The following is a 22,428-nucleotide window of genomic DNA, read 5'->3' as shown; positions in this document are numbered from 1 at the left end:
CAAGATTTGTGGGAAAATACATATAAATTTTATAATATTATAAATCATATATTGTTATATAATCTTATAAAAATTATACTGTGTTTTATTTTTATCACAGTTCTCCTAAAATGTGAAAAAAGACGCCTTGTGCTGATCGACATCACCCTTTGGAGTGATGTGGGGAGAGAGCATCATCTACCCACCAAAAGAGAGCAAGGCCAATTGTGATGTCTCAGAGGGCTGGCAGCTGATGGCAAGCTGCATGACCAGGACTCGAAACCAGCAATCTCCTGATCATAGTGATAGCACATTAGTCTGCTGGACTATTTGGGGCCCCCTAAAATATTAAACATTTTTGAAGCATATCTATAAGTGTCAAAATATAAGGAATCAAAATGACAAATTTGATGCTTTCCTAAACTTCATTTTAAAATCAATATTTTAGTGAATACAAATCAAACATTTCATGTTTTACAAATTGCTTGTTTCTTTACAGTTGTTTTTGTGTCTATGTTCAAACCTGCAGAATTTGTGGTTGATTCCTGTCACTGATCTAAAATTATTAAATGGAGTAGAGAGTAGAGAGAAGAGAGTGTCCTGTAAAACCCTTTAAAAGTGTTTTGTATTACTTTCACTTGTGGCCTATATACAGGAAAAAATTAAGAGACCACTTCAGTTTCTGAATCAGTTTCTTTGATTTTGAGTTAAATGAACATGGTTGTTTTATTCTATAAACTACTGAAGACATTTCTCTCAAATTCCAAATAAAAATATTGTCATTTAGAGCATTTATTTGCAGAAAATGAGAAATGGCTGAAATAACAAAAAAGATGCAGAGCTTTCAGACCTCAAATAATGCAAAGAAAACAAGTTCATGTTCATAAAGTTTTAAGAGTTCAGAAATCAATATTTGGTGGAATAACCCTGGTTTTCAATCACAGTTTTTCTGCATCTTGGCATGTTCTCCTCCACAAGTCTTACACACTGCTTTTAGATAACTTTATGCCTTTACTCCTGGTGCAAAAATTCAAGCAGTTCAGCTTGGTTTGATGGCTCGTGATCATCCATCGTCCTCTTGATTATATTCCAGAAACTCATCATTTTTAAATTTTGCACCACCTGACTATTTCTAATGGTGAGAGTGAACCATCCATGGACCCAACTAGATAATTAAGATAGAGTCTAAGACCTTGGTACAAAAACATCAAAAAGTAATGACCAAACCTGATGCAAAGTGACCCTTTTTTTTTCTTTAACTTCTGACTTATGCCTTTCAGACAATATAGTTCGCATTACAGCTGTAGGTACTGATCATATGCAGACAGAGTAGTGAAGTAAAGGACGAATACTGATTTCACTGTGTTGAACGTATTCAGTAATGTATTCAGTGACAATCCATAAAACATAATATATTCTGAATACATTTAGAATACATTTACCATACAGCATTTTAAGCCAAACAGGAAAAAAAAGTTGCTGTTTTAACTTTTTATTTATTCCACACTCTTTTTATTTCCTGTTTCATGAAAAAAATAGCTTATTACTTGAACGCAGCTCTGAGTGCATGCTCAATTGCACCGCTGCGTCCACAACCCCCCCCAAGCAGTCCTGTCACCCGTTTCATCAGCTGTGAAGAAGTGGAGCACTTTTGGGTAAATGCACCAGTGCACTCTCACAAAAACTAGCATTTGTGTTTTGATTTACCCAAACCTCTTAAAGGTTGTTGAGTTTATGACTGTATATAAAAATATATCATTAATGCTTGCTATCATCTAATACATTTTTTCAACACTTTAACATCATCATCAAGGAAAAGCATCGGAACACTTATTTTTTTAGTACTTAGCTTTTTGTTTGTTAAGGGTAATAATACATAATGCTTAGTGCTTTTTTAATCCCAGTTTGTAAAATGATAAACAGCTTTCAAATATTGGAGTTAAGACATGTAGTAAAATCATATTACTAACTGCAAATACAAAATAAAAATAATAAAAAAAGTGAATGCTGTATAAAGTTACTCAATTCCGTTAGTCAAACCCAATACACAACTATAAAATTAAAGTTATATACAGCTCTGAAAAAATTAAAAATAAGAGACCACATAAAAATGATGAGTTTCTTTGATTTTACCAAATTTAAAAACCTCTGGAATATAATCAAGAGGAAGATGGATGATCACAAGCCATCAAACAAAGCTGAACTGCTTGATTTTTTGCACCAGGAGTAAAGGCATAAAGTTATCCAAAAGCAGTGTGTAAGACTGGTGGAGGAGAACATGCCAAGATGCATGAAAACTGTGATAAAAAATGAGGGGTTATTCCCCTAAATATTAATTTCTGAACTCTTAAAACTTTATAATATGAACTTGTTTTCTTTGCATTATTTGAGGTCTGAAAGCTCTGCATCTTTTTTTTTGTTATTTTAGACATTTCTCATTTTCTGTAAATAAATGCTCTAAATGACAATATTAGTGCATTTTATTTAGAATTTGGGAGAAATGTTGTTCATAGTTTATAGAATAAAACAACAATATTTATTTTACTGAAACATATACCTATAAATAGCAAAATCAGAGAAACTGAATGATTCCGAAACTGAAGTGTTGGATTAAGTTCAACAGGTTCTTTAATAGTGACTTAGATTTAAATTTTAAAAATTTAATGAATGACTGCATCCTAAATATATTAATATATTAATAAATATTTAATGTACCTTTCTGTACTCTAAATATTGGGAAATTAGTTTTCCAATACTGTGTTGATATTTAAAAACACAATATTGATTTTTAAGTACTAGTTTATATATAAAGAACTTTGGCAGAAGTAATTCATTTAGTTTATGTTTAGTTTGTTGTTAAACCCCACCCACTAGACAGTTGTTATATATATTTTTTTGTTGTTGCATAAAAGTGTAAGTTTTCTTTTACGCTGTGTTTTTATTATATGTCAGTTTTCTGCTAGCCTACATTATCACAATATGAATCGTAACCCCTGTATTGTGAAATTCACACCCCTAACGTGCAATAGTCATATCATTGTGTCACGTCCTGGTCTTGTCTCATGTCTCTGTGTGTGTCCCACGTGACCTGTGCCCCTGTGTTCTGTCTCAGTACTTTTCCACCTGTGTCAATTTGTAGCTCCGCCCCTTCCCCAGGTGTTTCCAATTCTAGTGTGTTTCTTGTTTGTTAAATAGATCCCCTGTGCCACTTTTCCTCCGTCGGTCTTTGCACTAACCCCTGTTGTTTTGTCTCTCTGTGTTTCTCCGTGTCTCATAGCCCTAGTCGTTGCTCCGTGTTCACCTCAGTTTATCTCTTGTGTATGTTTCTAGTTTCTTGTTTCATTCCTCGTTTCCCCAGTTCCCTGCTTAGTGTTTAGTTCCTTGTTCCTTCCCTGTATATATCCCTGCCTTGTTTAGTTTTGTATTTATTTAGTCCCTCGTTTGCTTCTTTGTTTATTTACTCCCGGTTTGTTTGTTAGTTATTATTTATCGAGTTTAGTTCCTTGTTGTTATTCCCTGTTTGTTTATTATTATTATCTCTAGTTTGTTTATGTTCTCTAGTCTCCCTCGTTTATTTTGGTTTATTATCTGTGTTACGTGTTTACTTGTTTCTTTGTCTATCTTTGTTATTTATTTAATAAATTATTTATTCGTTTCGCCCTTACCTGCACTTGCGTCTGCTTTCCTTGTCTACCTGCCTTTATTTAACAGTTGAAGGAAAATTGTGTTTTCTTTGTTTATTAAGGCCAAAAAGCTGTGTTTTAAATTGATCAGCAGTACACAGGACTCCAAGAACATCAGGCTTATTTAGTTGTTTCTTTGAAAGCTTCTGACGCTGAAGTTCTTTGGTGAGAATGCACAAACAGGAGCTGTCCTCTAATGACTCTTCTATGAAGTACAACAGTGTACATCATCACTCCACAGACAGCCCATTCAACACAACTGTAAACTGGATACAGTAAAGGTTAATGGTATTATTATGGATCTCTCTCTCTTTCTCTCTTTCTCTCTCTCTCTTTCACTCTGTCTCTCTCTTTCCTTCGCTCTCACATCCACAGCAGTGTGTGAGCGAGTATTAGTGCATTTGTTCACAGCCTCCCAATACTGGATCGGCTTGATGAGAAACTGTCATTCACAGCAAAACAGGAATTAAATAAATGTGTAAGTTATGTGTAAATGATATTTTTTCAGCAGGAAAGTAAAATCACGCCTTATTTACTCACTGAAGGATGAAACTGAAAGGTTCACATTTTTCTAGATTCATGCAAAACATGCAGATCATCTCAAAGACCCCCGTCTGGTCGATTGCTTACCAGTTTCGCAGTTGGGCCCGAGGAAGCCGGTGCCAGAGCAGTCGCAGATGTGGCGGTTCCAACCCTCGCGGCAGTGGCCTCCATGTGCGCACGGCTCAGCGCTGCAGCGCCGGTGGGTTTCCCGCGTGCAGAAGCTGCTGACCCCCACTGCGCTCTGCAGCTCCGCCAGACGCCGCAAGTCCCTGCTGCGGCCGTCCACGAACAGATCCCTCACACAGCCCACGAAGCCCAGCCGCAGCGGTGCCGTCCACACCTCCGGGGGCAGCAGCAGACCCTCGCTCTCCTCAGGCAGACCTCCCAGGTACATATCCCCATCCAGGTCCAGAACTTCACTGCCCTCGTTGGTGGAAAAGGGCATGCTGCGACCGTTTACTGAGACCGAACCTGCACGGAGAGAAGCAGATGTTAAATTAAGATTTTATTAAAAATAAACTGTAAATCCTAACTGCACTTCTTCATGAAATAATTCATTCAAAAAGCTAATTGTTAACATACATTAAATACTAGAGAAATCTGACATTATTTAAAATGATCCGGTCAAAGTTTAAAAACAAAATCCTTAGTTAAGATGAAATTTCAGTTCATGTTGAGGTGAGTTGGCTGTATTGATTTAATTGTGCTATATTGATTAAGTGGACTGAGTTTCAATGAGTAACAGTGATTTTATGACGCTTCTTGTTTTTGGGCAATGCAACCTTGATGAGAAAAACTTGATAAGAAAAATTTGATGAGAAAAATTGAATGAGAAAAGATACATCTCTCCCTCTGGCTCCTGGTACCATTCACCTGCGAGAGTGGACTAAAACACAGAACTAAAATAACACCAAAAATTAATTAAAAATTAAATGACGGAACAAAAATAAATAATAATACTAATAAAGTAAAACTATACAAATTAAAGGAACAAAATAAATGAAGTAAAAAGATAAAGGGCCAAAAGTAAAAACAGTAATAGAAAAATAAATAAAATGATGAAATGAATAAAATAAATAAAAAGGCTAAAAGGTAAAACATAAAATAAAATAAAATAAACATAAAAAAAGACAAAATAAATAAAATAAAAAAGGTATAAGAAAAAAAAAACTCAACAAAAACAGATACAGGCTGTCTTAAGGTGGCTAGAGACTAACAGTTTAAGATGATTCAGTGTCACTGATTTGACTTTAAACCGATTAAATAAGTATAGATTCAAACATAGCATTACAGTGTAAAATGAATGTAAATGTATTAATTAATTAACTGTATGAATCATCATGCAATTCAATATGCAATTAAATTATAGATTATTTTTGTTTTTTTGTATTATTATATAGCGTAACAAAGCAACTTTGTAACAAAGCAACATAACTTAAATGTTTTTAGGAGAACAGTGGTGACAAAGTTGATCTGGCTATGCAAACAAGACCGGCTGTCACACTGTGAATTCACAATTAGTTTGGACTCAATTAAATTAAGTTTGTTTTATTTAAAACTGAATATTTCAAAACATTTCTCAATTATTCCAGTACCACATATATACACATACATACATTTAACTTCTCCAGGCTAACGGTGCACCTATGTGATAGAATACTTTCAAACGGCTTTCAACATATCATTTACAGCAGGAAAAAACAACAGCAATAATCTGTTTTTTTCTGTGTGGTAATGAGAGTTTCACAGCTAAATTAAGCACTGCACTTTTGCACTCACTGCAGATGCTTGCCAAGCGTTCCTGTGTTAAAATGACACTGGCTGCACACGGCGAGTGCGGTTATGGGAGCTCAGAGTGCTGCACAAATGACAATTATAGGGGGGCATGATCGCTGAATGTAACGTTTCATATACAGCAATACATCATTATGTTCACACAGCAGGTGAAGTGACTCATTTCCAAATGTCATGTTGTTTAAGACAGTTTACACTGCTGTTTTAATATGACTTATATTCAGAGATGTTAACCTTACTGAGAAGGTAGAAATGTTGGTCATCTATTCTTTACTTAGAGTAATTATTTTTTATAGTATAACTTTTTACATTTTCACAAAATTAAGAAATCTGAACTTTCTACTCCATACATTTAAAAAAATAATTGCTCCTATTTAATTGATTTCAGCCTGTTTTAATTCTGGCTTCTCATCATTAAAAAAAAACCCTATCTAGATAAATCTCTCCATCCAGATGAGTGAATCTGTTTGTGATTGGATGAGAAGTATAAAAATATACCTTTCCGACTGCCTATTGGTTTATATGATCCATCACACCTGCACACATCACTCCCACACTCCAGTAAAAACATAGAAGACCTACAGTTGTGGTCAAAAGTTTACATACACTTGTAAAAAAACATAATGTTATGGCTGTCTTGAGTTTTCAATAAGTTCTACAACTCTTATTTTTCTGTGATAGAGTGATCGGAACACATACATGTTTGTCACAAAAAACAGTCATAAAATTTGGTTCTTTCATAAATTTATTATGGGTCTGCTGAAAATGTCACCAAATCTGCTGGGTCAAAAATATACATACAGCAACAAAATTTGTCAATTTTGGTGATGTAGCGAGTTGTGTCAATCAAATTAGCTTCATGTCATGGCCTCTTCACTTCTTGTAAGTGATTCTGATTGACTACAGCTGTTGACTTCTCATGAGCCCATTTAAATAGGGCTCATTTGACCCAGTGATTAGACTCAGCTACAAAAGCTACAATGGGAAAGTCATAGGAACTCAGTGTGGATCTGAAAAAGCGAATTATTGACTTGAACAAGTCAGGGAAGTCACTTGGAGCCATTTCAAAGCAGCTACAGGTCCCAAGAGCAACTGTGCAGACAATTATACGCAAGTATAAAGTGCATGGAACAGTTGTGTCACTGCCACGATCAGGAAGAAAACGCAAGCTATCACATGCTGCCGAGAGGAGATTGGTCAGGATGGTCAAGAGTCAACCAAGAATCACCAAGAAGCAGGTCTGCAAGGATTTGGAAGCTGATGGAACACAGGTGTCAGTCTCCACAGTCAAGCGTGTTTTACATCGCCATGGACTGAGAGGCTGCCGTGCAAGAAAGAAGCCCTTGCTCCAGAAAAGGCACCTTAAGACTCGGCTGAAGTTTGCTGCTGATCACATGGACAAAGATAAAACCTTCTGGAGGAAAGTTCTCTGGTCAGACGAAACAAAAATTGAGCTGTTTGGCCACAACACCCAGCAATATGTTTGGAGGAGAAAAGGTGAGGCCTTTAATCCCAGGAACACCATGCCTACTGTCAAGCATGGTGGCGGTAGTATTATGCTCTGGGGATGTTTTGCTGCCAGTGGAACTGGTTCTTTGCAGAAAGTAAATGGGATAATGAAGAAGGAGGATTACCTCCAAATTCTGCAGGAAAACTTAAAACCATCAGCCCGAAGGTTGGGTCTTGGGCGCAGTTGGGTGTTCCAACAAGACAATGACCCAAAACACACATCAAAAGTGGTAAAGGAATGGCTAAACCAGGCTAGAATTAAGGTTTTAGAATGGCCTTCCCAAAGTCCTGACTTAAACCCCATTGAGAACATGTGGACAGTGCTAAAGAAACGGGTTCATGCAAGAAAACCATCACATTTAGCTGAACTGCACCAATTCTGTCAAGAAGAGTGGTCAAACATTCGACCTGAAGCTTGCCAGGAGCTTGTGGATGGCTACCAAAAGCGCCTAGTTGCCGTGAAAATGGCCAAGGGACATGTAACCAAATACTAATGTTGCTGTATGTATATTTTTGACCCAGCAGATTTGGTGACATTTTCAGCAGACCCATAATAAATTTATGAAAGAACCAAATTTTATGACTGTTTTTTGTGACAAACATGTATGTGTTCCGATCACTCTATCACAGAAAAATAAGAGTTGTAGAACTTATTGAAAACTCAAGACAGCCATAACATTATGTTTTTTTACAAGTGTATGTAAACTTTTGACCACAACTGTATGTAGCGTTTTCTCCTTCTGTTTGGTTTGGTTTCACACAGGCATAAACCTAAACCCACCAAAATGCGCACCAATAAACTACGCGAGCACATCGTATCCTCTGATTGGTCAGAGCTGTCTGGCGTGGGAGCAAGAAAGTAAATATAGTGAGAAGATTCTGTGTTCCAGAATGTAAAACTGTCTAAAACTGTGAAAGTGCTTTAACACAGAACACTAAAATATTTGCCGCTTCGCTTTCAAACCCAGTGTTTTCAATGGGACATGCAGCGCAGATGTACACATAGTAAATGGAGTTGTGTGGCTGTGAGCAGTGAACGCAGCACAGGCTGTGCAAGTAAACAGCATGGAGCAGCAGTAGAGACAGCGTTCGTTCATAGCTGTGGTAATTAGCGTTATCTGGCTAATATATTAGATTAAACTGCAACTTCTCAGCAGTTTTGCGCAAATAAAATTAGTATATTTTCAAATCAGGTTCTCACCATAAGTGAATCGCTCCGAAAGTCAGGAAATGAAGTAAAGACTAGATTTTTAAAGACTAGATTTCTACAGTTTCTGAAACTTGACAATGTGTTCGAAGGTCACCTTTGTATTTGTCCTTGCTGTTAAATATACATTACTTGATATCAATCTACTATAACTTACTTGATATCAATCAATCAATCAATCTTTATTTCCACTCTGTAAATACATTGAGGGTAATCCTCATTTTTTCTTAAATGCAGCTGAGCTTACACAAAATTAAAGGGATTGAAAATTAAGTTTAAATGATATTAAAACAAGAAAACAATATAAGACTTAATTAAGAAAAAAAAAAGATAATAAAAAAATAAAAGGATATGCAAACAGGCTAAAATGTAGAGCAATAAACAAAGAGATAAATATGTAGAATAATAAAATATAAACACCGTTAAAGAAATAAAGGACTAAAATAAATAAATAAATAATAATAATAATAATAATAATAATAATAATAATAATAATAATAATAATAATAAGTAAAAAAATATATATAATAAATAAAAGGAAGAAATAAATGAAATAAAAAGGTAAAGGGCCAAAAGTAAAAGTAGTAACAAAACTGAACAAAATGATGAAATGAATAAAATAAATAAAATATAAGGGCTAAAAGGTAAAACATAAAATTAGATGAACAAAAAGACAAAATAATTCAAATAAATAACAAAGTAAAACAAAAACTCAACTCAACTGACCTGACCTAGTCTGGATCATAACAAGCCTTTATTAACTGAAGGTGATTACAGTACGTGAGCGGGCATGTCTACCTGACACACAGATCAGAACAAACTTTAATTAAACGTGCAATATAAAATGTGTATAAGCGTAACGTGTTTATACTAACAGAGAGAGAGCGAGAGAGAAAGAGAGAGAGAGAGAGAGAGAGAGAGATAATTGGCATTATTGTGTTGTTTTTAATTTGCCAGTCTCATTATGTGTGCAACACTGACTGTCTATGCATAATTCATTCTTTTATTCCCTTTTTTATTAAGGAAATTTTACTGGTTTGTAATACATTTAATTTTTTATTATTATTATTTTTTTTATTTTTTTTTTATCACTTCATGAAATTTGGTATGTGACGAGACGAGAAGAAAAGAAAAACACGCATCCTGGTCCTGGCAGGAAAAGTTCAGGAACCCCTGATCTAGGCTGTTTAAACGTTGAGGGATAATGAGTTAATCACTGTGACGATTTGAAACAGCGTGAAACCAGACTGAAAATGAAGTTGTTTGATTGTGAAAATTGGCAGAATAAAAGGTAGGATGAGCCACTTCACAAAATCATGTGTTTTAAACCCAAAAAAACGGCAAAACAAAAGGGCCGGTCACGCAGTGTCGCAGGGGGGAGAGGGGTGAGCGGAGGCGCGGAGCTGTCCACGGGCCGTCTATCAGAGAGTAGTTTAATGGGTTTTACTTTGATTGCATAACAAATTATTTACATTTTCATCAAATTATGGCGGCGGAGCTCGATTACGCTTGCCAATCACACGAGCCAAAGGTGCAATCCGGCCCAATTTAACCCTGGGAGGAAGCGAATAGCAGAACAAAGAGGAGATGCATTTGTTCCCCATGCAGGGCTGCAGTTGTCTTTAAATAATAATGAGGAGTGGTAAGTAATATGAGCATAATAACCTGGATCCATTGGGGTTTAAACCTTGTGCTGAAGGGCACAAAGGTTACGTTCATAAATAAAGCAGTGGCATCAGTAGCTGTAGCCCTCCAGCACTATAGTAGCATCACTTGCCATAAAGCCCCCACAGGGCTTTGAACCAGAAACCCTGCGCTCTCCAGTGTGCCACCTTCACACCTCACCCCCGAGCCTCCGCTACCCATAGTCTAAGCTCGGATTGACAAAGACAATCGATTCATATATCCCAGCTAAAGAGAAAAGGAAAGTGATTCGCACTGATTGCCGGCTCTTTTGTGGGTTTGTAATCCCACACGTCGTACATCTGAGGCAGCAGACCTTGCTGCAGGAGAAGAGGCTTTAGCGCTGGATGGATTAATAGAGAATAAGAGTCTCTGAGCTCCACTAGTGGAGAGCAGGTCCCAGAGATATGCTAATGGCTGCAGATAGAAGTTCAATAAGACTGCCTGTGCAAGCTTCCGACAGCTCATCACCAGGCTTGGGCGATCTGACGACATTATTATCATTTCAAAAATCAACCGTGCTTAATGGTATTATATTTTAGGCAGAGACAGCAATCAGTAACGTTCCCACGTAATTGAGGGTGCGTGGTTTAACACTTCAAAACGAGTGCTTCGTTAATAAGGTTCAGATATTAGTTAAAAAAGAAACAAGCACAAGTATGAGACTTTGAAATAGTGGAGAAGAGCTTCTTCTAATTCTTCTACATCAGTGGTGCTACAGAAAAAAAAAAAAAAATGAATACAGCCCAAGATCTCAGAAAGCTGGGATGCTATGCTTCTTACCTATACTTACCTATAGCATGAAGACAATATATATATAAATTATGTGGTGCATTTGCATTGTGTTTATAAAAAAAATGCATGGGCAACCCCAGATAATATGTTATGTTAAGAAAAATAATCTCAATTGCATAAATGCAGCCATCACAGATGTGTGCTGACCACAATCCCACTCCATGACTATGTCTCTCTGGCTGTTAACAGTAACAGTCTGATAACAGTCTGGATGGTCTCTCTTATCTTTGGTCTGGAGCACACAGTGACCATTTCCTTCAAAAAAAATAAATTTATATATATTAAGGCTTTACCTGGCTGCAAAAAAAAAATGATTATGGCTTACAGCCAATGAAATCCCAAAAATAAGTGTCTCAGAAAATTAGAAAATATTATATAAGACCAATTACTACTTTTAGCAGTGTGGGCAGTGTGCCAAATCCTGCTGGAAAATGAAATCCGCATTTCCATGAAAGTTTTCAACAGAGGGAAGCATGAAGTGCTGTAAGATTTTCTGGGAAAAAAAAAAAAACACTACACTGACTTTTTTGGACAGCAGATGACATGTCTCTCCAAACCATCACTGATTGGTGGAAACTTCACACTAGACCTCAAGCAGCTTGGACTGTGTGTCTCTCCACTCTTCCTCCAGACTCTGATCCCTTGATTTCCAGATAAAATGTAAAATTTACTGATGATCAGTGATGGTTTCGAGAGACATGTCATCTGCTGGTGTTGATCCACTGTGTTTTATCATCAAGTCCAAAGTCAAATATGAAATATAAAAAAATGAAAAGTTGGTTTCGGTATTTCGTAATAAAACACAGATTAGTAAAAGATAAAAAAAAAAGTATTGACACGCATGCTGGTTTCCTCTAGCACCTTTCTAGGCTCCCTATGCAGTGGTGTACCTTCACCTTCCCACACGTTTGCTCACCATGTAGTTTAGTCTTGAAGGAAGTGAGAACGACTCCCCGCAGAGACATGTAACACACAGCCTTGTTACTACTGAGACTATGCCAGCCCAAATTACAGCCAAAAGAGAATTCTGGAGGAGCAGACATCCACCACTTATTCATAAGACCTATTAAGGGCAGCGCTGAGCCAGTTTTAGGTGGGTAAATGTTCTTCTTTAAAGTAAAGTTTTATTTCTGGAGCAGCTTCTTATTCAAATGTTCTGCTCCACCTTCAACTGGTGAGCAGGAGACTGAGAGTAACTATAGTGCCATATAATTAATTTCAGATTTATTGTTATTACACTGATGCAGTGTTGTACAGACAATAAATACAATGCTGCAAGACTGCAGATGTGCAGATGAAGGCAGATGTGTATTAAGGTGCTATTATACTAATACTGTATCCTAATACTGTATTTTTTGCACTTTAAGGGTGCTTTCACACCTGTCTCGTTTGGTCCGGACTTTCATACTTTTCAGTTTGGTCCGAACCAAAGTAGCAGGTGTGAAAGGGGCCGCAAACCACGGTCAGGACCAAAGGACCAGATTTTGGTCCGACCAAGAGAGGTGGTCTGGGTCCGGATCTTCTGAACCATGGTCCGGTTCTCCTGCAGTGTGAAAGCGCTTTTCTGGATGGTTTGAACCTTTGGACCAATTACAGGAAGCTGAGCAGGCGTTCCTCAACAGCGGCAGCAGAAGAAGAAAAATAACCAACTACTGACTGCAGCCTGTGGGAAGGCGGAGTTGGACGTCCAGCGCGTCCAGTCCCACCCACTTTGTCCACGCCACGCCTTGTCAGTCTCGCAAGTTTGTAGTGTATACACAGTTTTTAAGCCGGACGATGCGGCACATTACATTTAAAGTCCGCTAACTGCCCTGTACATTGTTTACTTCTGTTCAGAGGCGGAGCTAAGACATGACGCTAACAAAAGTGGGCGGAGCTGGACACACTGGACGTCCAACTCAGCCTTCCTGCAGACTGCAGTCAGTACCCTCTCAAAATAGCAGGAAAAATAATTTTATCCTGATCTTGGAAAGGCTTCCCACCAAATGAACCACCTGCTGAATTGTGAACACGCCAACGTCAGACACATGTCCTTCTAAAACCAATCAGCGTCTAGTTAAGGAAAACGCATCGGTATGTAAGTGATGATGAAAGGATGTAGGAGTATCACACAAAGGTCTTTGGTGCGCTCCTTAAACTGCAGTGTGAAAACAAAAATAAGCGGATCAAATATATACAATGTAGCAAACACATGAACCTTGGTTCGGACCAGGGTCCGGACTTTCAGGTGTGAAAGCACCCTAAAGGCACACTTAAAATCCTTTAATTTTCTCAAAAAACAGCAGTGCTCCTTTTAATCAGATGTGCCTCATATATGAATTCTACCAGTCAGGTTATAAGAAGCCGTAAAGCTAGGTTGTTAAAGTGCAGCGTTATACAGGAGTTTCAGTTTAGTTAATCGAGGCTGAAACATTATTAGCATTAGTCGCTAACAGTGCTAAGTGAGTGCTATCTCTTTTGCCTTTCAGAGGTAAGTATTATCAGTGTGTAGCCTGCTGCTAACCCAAGCTAGCACTGCCAAAGCAGCATTAGCATTAGCCGCTAACCTCTAGCTTTAAGCGCTAGCTCTTTCACAGTTCAGTGGCGAGTATATCAGATTGTAGTCTGCTGTAATGTTTATAGTGTTAAAACAAGCTACACAGGACAACACGATTGCTAATAGTGCCCTGGCTCAGGGTTCCTCAGTATAGTGCCGTCAGGTGGCATTAGCCGCTAATCACTAGTGCTAGCGGTGGGCGGCCAAAGCTTATGCTAATGCTCCAGCCTTAGTACTGGAAAAATGTTGTAATCTAAGCTTACTGTAAATAAACGGAAGTGTTTTATTCAGCCAAATAAATAGTTCAGGAGAGAAATCTGTGTGGATTAACATGCAGCACTTAAATAGTGTTTTGTTTACTTAGCTTAGCTTTACTTAAATTTGTAATTTTTTTTAAGGAGAAAAATTGGATTTAGTAGCTGGTGAATAAGATTTTTTTTACAACATTCTGTGAAAATTCTGATAATTTCTGTTGTTTTTATTTTAATTCCATATGTTTTATATTTTTTGGTTAACTGCAAGCCGTATGAAGAGCTTGATTTCCCCATGCAGATCTGAACACCCTTGGTATTTTAATCTCAGTGTCTTCATGAAGCAGAGTCACCTGGAATAGTTTTCTCAGCATCTTGAAGGAGTTCCTGGAGGTGCTGAACAATAGTTGCTGCTTTTCCTTCAGGCTGTGAAGCTCCATCTTATTTCAAATCCCCTAATCATCCATCTTAGTTTATCAGGTTTAGATCAGGAGATTCTGGAGGATAAACCCTTATTTTAACTATTTACTACATGATTCAAAATGTGTCCATTAACTGTTTTCATGTCTTTAATGTTAAATTGCAATGTAGAAAATAAATGAAATAAAGAAAAACATTGACAGGTACTGTATCTCTAATATGATTCTATAATATTCTCTAGTATAAGTTTCTATATTATTTTTATGTGCTTGTTAGCTAGCTAACCTTGACTCAACGTGATCAATGACAGCTGTTTTATTAAATGCCTTAAATAGTAGTTAATGAATCTAAGAAACATGAGTACCAGTATTAGCAGCTCTTTATACTCCATTTTACAGGTCGTATTTCTGTAAAGTATACTGAATAGATCTCATTAGTAGCAGCTTCAGATAAGTATCACAGTGTTAATTACATACAATACCTCTCAATTTCATAAACCGGTAGAAGGATAATGGAATTTCTTTAAGAGAGGCAGCAGCTCAAAAGGGCAGTACATTGAGAAGATTTCAGAATTAATATAAAAAAGTTTTAACTAATTAATCTAAATCTCAATTTTTGTAAGCATAATGTAGGCTAGAAGCATGAAAGTAAGGATATGAAGGACACTAGTGCAGAAAAAAGCAGGTCTGATCAGATAACAGTCTGTAGTCTGTGAAACCTAAAGGACCTACAGTTTTGGACCTTTAGTTGATATGAAAGACAATAGTGAGCAGTTAAAGCTACATTATGAGATAATTAGTATTGGCTTGAGACACCACTAATGAACACTCTATACACATGCATTTCTGAACTATTTCTTCCATTTATTTTTTTCTAATTTCTTTTTATCCCATTTAAATTGTTTGTATTTATATCAGAAAAAAGTTTTTTAGTCCCAGTTCAACCTTTCTGTCCATGCTCTCCGCATCACAGAACTCATAGGGATCTAAATATTGCATGATTTTACACAAATATGGCTTGAACACAGCGTTATGCAGTTTTAGTGAGTTGAGTCGTTCTTTGTGTTGTGCTTCACCAAAGTTACATAGTGCAGTTACATAGTGCAGTGTGCTGAGCCTAAAGTAGCAAGAATAGATGTACTACTCTGGTCAGAGAAACACAAGCTTTTATTTTTAAGTTAAAACCACATTGTGTTGCTTCAAGTAATATTAGGCCATACATGCTCATTCATGACCTATAGGGTTGTTTTTTTTTTCACTTTACAGTACTTTAAAATTAGACCTAGTCTTGGACTCTCTCAATAGTGGAATGTAAAAAATGGTTGTATTTTCCAGGAGTAGGCTTAATCCTTGTCTGTCCAAGTAAAGGCTTAGCCTTGATACCTAAAAATAAAAATATTAAATAGATGCCCCTGAGGCTTTTGAATGAAATTTGACTTAAAAAAATGTATCTTTTTTTTTTTTTATCAGTGCATCTTATGTATGAATTCTACCAGTCAGATATTAAGGAGTAGTAAAATCACTTTGTTGAAGTACAGCTTTATAAGGGTGAGTTTTCAGTGAAGTTTCTCCAGCACTAAGGCTGGGTGCAGCAGCATTAGCATTAGCTGCTAATCGCAGTGCTAGCCCTGTGGACCACGTTATATACAGGTGACGCGCACACATAAAAAACAAATGGTTTTATGCATACACCTGGGAAATACATAAACAATTGATTTGAACAAAAGTCAAGTCTCTAGGTCATTAGGTTGTAAACTAGTCTTCTTCCCCCCAGGATGTGCCAGGTGCCCCAGCACTAATTGTTGTCACACTACTGCTGTCACACCTCCTGGCTTGATGTAATGTGAGTCTGTGTGGGACCTTAGGGATAACCTAATAAGTAATAATAATAAGTATCAAAACTCCCAACAGTCTCCTACCTTTGCGGCCCTCTCTCTGGAAGTCCACATGGCACCACTCGCCATCGTTCACCTTCTTGGTGCTGGCCTTCATTTTGATGCTGCCGGAGCCCATGTCCATCAGCAGATACAGGAAACCCTCCAGCAGCTCCATGGCGAAGAAGTCCACCCTGGGCCGGCGCTCTCTGGGTCCCTGCACTCGTCCGTGGCTGAAAATCAGCAGGCCGTTGGGCTCTGTGGTGCGGAAGTCGAAGGAGACGGATCCGGTCTTTTTGCCGTTCCAGCGGGGAAGAGTGACGTAGGCAGCTGGAGTGTCGAAGCTGACGGGGTCCAGAGCCGCCACGTCCTCGCAGCGGAAGGTCAGGTCTCCCTGCAGGCTGACCTTGGGGTCACGCAACTCGGCCAGATGGGAGAGCTCCAGTTTGAACTCGTTGTTGGTGTACACCACCTGGGAGAGAGGTGAGAGTGGAGAGACAGATAGATAGACAGAAAGAGAGAGAGAGAAAGAGAGAGAGAGATAAAGAGCGAGAGCAGAGAGAGAACAATAGAGAGAGAGAGAGAGAGATTGTGTGAGTCCTATTTTCAGTCTACTGAACATCTTCTACGCTGACAGGGAGTGGAAATGGAGGAGCGTGCTGCCCAGTGCTACAGACAAATTGCGGCTGATATGTGCCTGGGGGGCACGCTTCTGCTCTCTGTAAATACTCAGTTCCCCCTTAAATACCCTCCCACATGAGTAAATTACATAAACATCACCGCCAAATCCAGTGAAGAATGGAAGGCAGATTTTTTTTTTTCTCCCCCTCCCAGTCAATCGATACTGTTTTATTATCATAGATTGCTGTATGGTGAAGGAACATCGGCAATGAATATAAAGAAGCTCGCTGCACCTTCCAGCGCCGGGGCCCATCTCCAAAATGCGTGTCGCACTCACCGAGCTGATCTAGGATCAGCTCTATTATTTGCTGCTTACAGTCATTTTGGACACAGGATAATCTCAGCTTCAGAAGCCGTGCACGCAGTTTTACACAGATGATAAAAGATGCCTAGCAGAATTGATTCTGGTACCGGTTTTGATTTACCAACGGCATTATTGCCATGTTCAATACAAAACCACTAAACTATAAAAACACTCACAGTTTTCTAAACATCCAGGGCTTGTTTACTGGACATTGATTAAGTGTAGGCTTGAACTGAGGAGCTCAGTCATTCAATGCTGCAATTTTAGAACAAGACAAATTAACTACAATATAATTTTTATTGATAAAACATATACATTTACATATACACACTACACTGACATACTACATATTAGAGGATGGGAACTAGTATGGTGTCCCATGACTTTTTGCCATGATTTCTGCCAGACTCGTTTTTCTGTTCGCATGGACAATTATAGCTAGATGCCACCAGTCACAATCATTACAACAATTGCACTGTGCTGTCCACTTTGGGAGGTAATTCTTCTTCTATGATGTATTCCTAGTACACATGTGACACTGTAGTTAGAGGAATGTTACATGTCCACAGAAATGGAATGTCCCACCTGCTATCAGTCCTTGCACTAATTCACCACAATTAGCTAAGGAAATGTCAATGTTCAAACAAACTCACAAGATAAAACCTCACAACGTACACAGTTGTGGGCATCCCCAATTTCTCTAGTGAGTTAAAATTGGGGAAAAAATGTGAAAAATCTGAAATAAAATTATGAAAATTAAGCAACTTATCCAGGCTTACAGTGTGCTCCATCTAATACTTATAGGATTAATTAGATTGAAGAGTTGAAGATATGGTGGTGTTGTGATCCTCTAACATCCAGACAGAAATGCTCCAAAGTCTAGTGTGGTGTGGTAGAGTGTGGTCTCCCACTATGTTTCTCTTTTCTCTTTTAGTTGAAGTACAGATACCTCTCAACCGCTCCTACATGTCACGCAAAAACATGATTTTTGTGTTCGGTCAAGCTAAGTGCTTCTCGGCCACGTCGGACGACAAAAGCCACCAAACTACCTGACAATAGCCTGAAGTCCGGCTTTTAAAACTGCTGGAAAGATGGACACCAAAGCTGTCCCAGAAGCAGCCCTCCATATTCAGAGCAGCATCTCAGAAGTGGTCTCTGTGCGGACCCTTCTACAGCCGGGGAGAATGGGCCTGGCCTGGTGCAGAATAACATGCTTTTCATTTTCACACCAGACGCAGATGATGACTGACGCTTTGTTGCAGGGTGTGAACTTGAGTGTCTCTGAAAATAACACCAGCCAGTGTCACAGGCCTGTCAGTGCCTGTGACAGAAGAATAAAAGCAGGAGGCAGGAGCCGAATAAGAGGTGCCAGCGTGGAGAGAGAGGCTACACGAGAAAATGCAATTACTAGAGGAAGCTTCGGAGAGGCTCACCACTGTCTTAAAAGGCATGTTAGGACTGCCGAGCCTCCAAAACCACAGCAAAAATCAAAACATCATAATCACATAATAATAAAAAAAAAAAAAAAAAAAAAAAAAACTGTAGATTTACCTTCTAATAAATGCATTCAAGCACTTTAAACAACCTCTGCTGAGACAGATGTGGAAAATAAAGGTGCATCTCAAAAAAGATCACTGGTTCGAATCCTGTTCATGCAGCTTGCAATCAGCTGCCGGAGCCCTGAGAGAGCACAATTGGCTTTGCTCTCTCTCTGGGTGGGTAGATGGCGCTCTCTTTCCCCACGTCACTCCAAAGGGTGATGTCGATCAGCACAGGGCATCTGTGAGCTGATGTATCAGAATCGAGTCGCTGGGCTTGATGCTACTCGGCAATGCTGCATCAACAGCAGCAGTTTGAAAAGAGGCGGAGTCTGACTTCACATGTATCAGAGGAGGCATGTGCTAGTCTTCACCCTCCTGGTGTGTTGGGGCATTACTAGTTATAAGGGGAGTCCTAATGAATGGGTTGGGTAATTGGCTGAGTAAACTGGGGAGAAAATGGTGGGAAAATTAAATAAATAAATAATTACATAAAAAGTTACTTTATTTTAGTAATTCAGTTCAAAATGTAAAAATGCATATATTATATAGATGTATTACACACAGAGTGATCTATTGTAAGTGTTTTTGTCTTTTATTGTTGATGATTATGGCTTACATCCAATACAAAAATCTAAATAACAAAAGTCAGTATCTCAGAAAATTTGAATATTATATAAGACCAATTGGTACTTTCTGCAGTGTGGGCAGTGTGCCAAGTCCTGCTGGAAAATGAAATCAAAGTCAAAGTCAAAGTCAAAGTGGTTTTTATTGTCATTTCAGCTATATACAGAGTACACAGTGAAACGAAACAACGTTCCTCCAGGGACCATGGTGCACATAAACACAGTGTAGACAGAACAATAGTGCAACAGTACAAAAGTGCAGACAGACAATACAACACAATGCAGACAAAGAATAATAAATAACAAGACAGTGTGCAAATTTTGCAGTGTGCAAAAAAGACCAGTGAGGTAGTACTTACCTCTATTACACAGTGTGCAATAGAGTCCAGTGAGGTAGTAGGGTTTTTAGTGCTTTCCATTTTCTGGGGTAAGTGGGGTAAGAGTGTGTGTGCATGTACAGAAAAAACATCAGTTCAGTCTCTGCAGTTGAGGAGTCTGATGGCTTGGGGGTAGAAGCTGTTGCAGAATCTGGTCGTGCTGGACCGGATGCTGCGGTACCTTCTTCCCGAAGGCAGGAGGGAGAACAGTTCGTGTGAGGGATGGGTGGGGTCATTCACAATGCTGGTTGCTTTGCGGATGCTGCGGGTGGTGTAAATGTCCGTGATGGAGGGGAGAGAGACGCCGATAATCCTCTCAGCTGTCCTCACAATACGGAGGGTCTTGCTGTCAGAGACGGTGCAGGTTCCAAACCAGGCAGTGATGCAGCTGCTCAGGATGCTCTCAATGGTCCCTCTATAGAAGAGTGTGAGGATGGGTGGAGGGAGACGGGCCTTTCTCAGCTTCCGGAGGAAGTAGAGATGCTGCTGGGCTTTCTTGGCTGTAGAGCTGGTGTTCAGGGTACAGGTGAGGTTATCTGCTAAGTGGACACCAAGGAACTTGGTGCTCTTAACAAGCTCCACAGAGGACCCGTCGATGTTGAGTGGAGAGTGGGTGTATTGTGCTCTCCTGAAGTCAACAACCATTTCCTTTGTCTTGTCCACATTCATGAAGGTTGTTGACTGTACACCAGTCTGTCAGCCGCTGCACCTCCTCTCTGTATGCTGACTCGTCGCCTTTGGTGATGAGACCCAGCACGGTTGTATCATCGACGAACTTAATAAAGCTGTTAGAACTGTGTTTTGCAGCACAGTCATGAGTCAGCAGGGTGAACTGCAGAGGACTCAGGACACTGCCCTGGGGGGCCCCAGTGTTCAGTGTGATGGTGCTGAGGTGCTGCCCCCGAACCAGACTGACTGGGGTCTCCCCGTCAGAAAGTCCAGGATCCAGTTGCAGAAGGGGGTGTTGAGGCCGAGCGAGCCTAGCTTCCTGATGAGGTTCTGTGGGATGATGGTGTTGAATGCTGAACTGAAGTCTATAAACAGCATTCTGACGTAAGTGTCCTTCTTCTCCAGGTGGGTGAGGGAGAGATGAAGGGTGGTGGTGATGGCATCGTCCGTGGAGCGATTGGGACGATACGCAAACTGCAAGGGGTCCAGTGAAGAGGGCAGTTGTGTCTTGATGTTCCTCATGACTAGCCTCTCGAAGCACTTCATGATGATGGGTGTAAGTGCAACGGGACGGTAGTCATTGAGGCAGGACACTGTGGACTTCTTCGGCATGGGAACGATGGTGGTGGACTTGAGGCACGTTGGGACAGTGGCGCTGCACAGGGAGATGTTGAAGATGTCCGTGAGAACATCTGTCAGCTGGTCTGTGCACTCCCTGAGCACTCTGCCGGGCATGTTGTCTGGTCCTGCAGCTTTTCGTGGGTTGACTCTGCGCAGAGTGTTCCTCACATCCACTGCAGTCAGGCACAACACCTGCTCGTCCGGCTTGGGCATGGTCTTTCTCGCCATCGTGTTGTTTTGTGCCTCAAACCGTGCACAAAGGTTGTTCAGGGCATCAGGGAGGGAGGCATCACGTTCACAGGACGGTGGCATTGTCCTGTAGTTGGTGATTGCCTGGATGCCCTGCCACATACGCCGCGTGTCACCCGTGTCCTTGAAGTGGCTGTGGATTCTCTGGGCGTGTGCGCGCTTTGCCTCTCTGATGGCTTTTGACAGGTCGGCTCTCGCTTTCCTCAGGGCCACCTTGTCACCCACTCTGAAGGCAGAATCGCGGGTCCTCAGCAGCGCACGTACCTCAGCAGTCATCCAAGGCTTCTGGTTTGGGCGTGTAGTGATGGTCTTGGAGACAGTGACATCATCAATACACTTGCTGATGTAGCCAGTGACTGATGCTGCATACTCCTCCAAATCAACAGAATCGTCTTCAGTAGCAGCCTCCCTAAACATGTCCCATGCAGTGCACTCAAAACAGTCCTGAAGGGCAGAGATGGAGCCTGCCGGCCAGGTTTTCACCTGCTTCTGAACTGGTCTGGAGCGTCTGATGAGTGGTGTGTATGTTGGAGTCAGCCAAACACACATGAGGTCTGAGAAAGCGAGGTGGGGGTGGGGCTCCGCCCGGTACGCGCTGGGGATGTTTGTGTAAACAAGATCCAACGCGCTCGCTCCTCTCGTTGCAAAGTCCACATGTTGATGGAATTTAGGGAGCACTGACTTGAGATTTGCGTGGTTGAAATCTCCGGCGATAATAAACAGTCCGTCTGGGTGTTTGTTCTGCAGATCGCTGATAGTCCGATAGAGTTCACACAGAGCCTCTTTAGCATTAGCACCAATGCTAGCGCTGGGTGGGATGTAGACAGCAGCTATTAGCACGGCGGAGAACTCCCGTACTAAATAAAAAGGTCTGCACTTGACTATCAGGAACTCCACCAGCGGAGAGCAGTGTTTGGCGACAGTCACAGAGTTGTTACACCATTTCGTGTTGATGTAAACACACACGCCGGATAGAGCCGCGCAGAACATGTGCACGGGTGTTCCGATGCACATATTTGCAGGAAATAAATGGAAAAAACGACAAATAGTAACACAAAAGCACCATTTAACGGACCCGGAGCGGTCGCTG

General features: G+C 40.0%; 1 protein-coding gene across 7 annotated transcripts in view; it reads right to left on the bottom strand.

Moving 5' to 3' along the window:
* The window catches only part of nrxn2a (neurexin 2a), a 696,697-nt gene that overhangs the window by 377,876 nt on the left and 296,393 nt on the right, over nucleotides 1-22,428 (bottom strand). For all 7 annotated transcript variants that reach the window (XM_049466698.1, XM_049466699.1, XM_049466697.1 and 4 more), the window contains 2 exons: nucleotides 16,319-16,745; nucleotides 4,293-4,676 (listed from right to left, as the gene is read on the bottom strand). In XM_049466698.1, the coding sequence (XP_049322655.1) occupies nucleotides 4,293-4,676; nucleotides 16,319-16,745 (811 nt within the window). The remainder of the gene's footprint in view (nucleotides 1-4,292; nucleotides 4,677-16,318; nucleotides 16,746-22,428) is intronic.

The sequence above is a fragment of the Astyanax mexicanus genome, chromosome 17 (genome assembly GCF_023375975.1).
Source record: "Astyanax mexicanus isolate ESR-SI-001 chromosome 17, AstMex3_surface, whole genome shotgun sequence".
Lineage (NCBI taxonomy): Eukaryota > Metazoa > Chordata > Actinopteri > Characiformes > Acestrorhamphidae > Astyanax > Astyanax mexicanus.
Note: the sequence above shows the minus strand (reverse complement) of the source record. Positions and strands in the feature narration are given on the sequence as shown.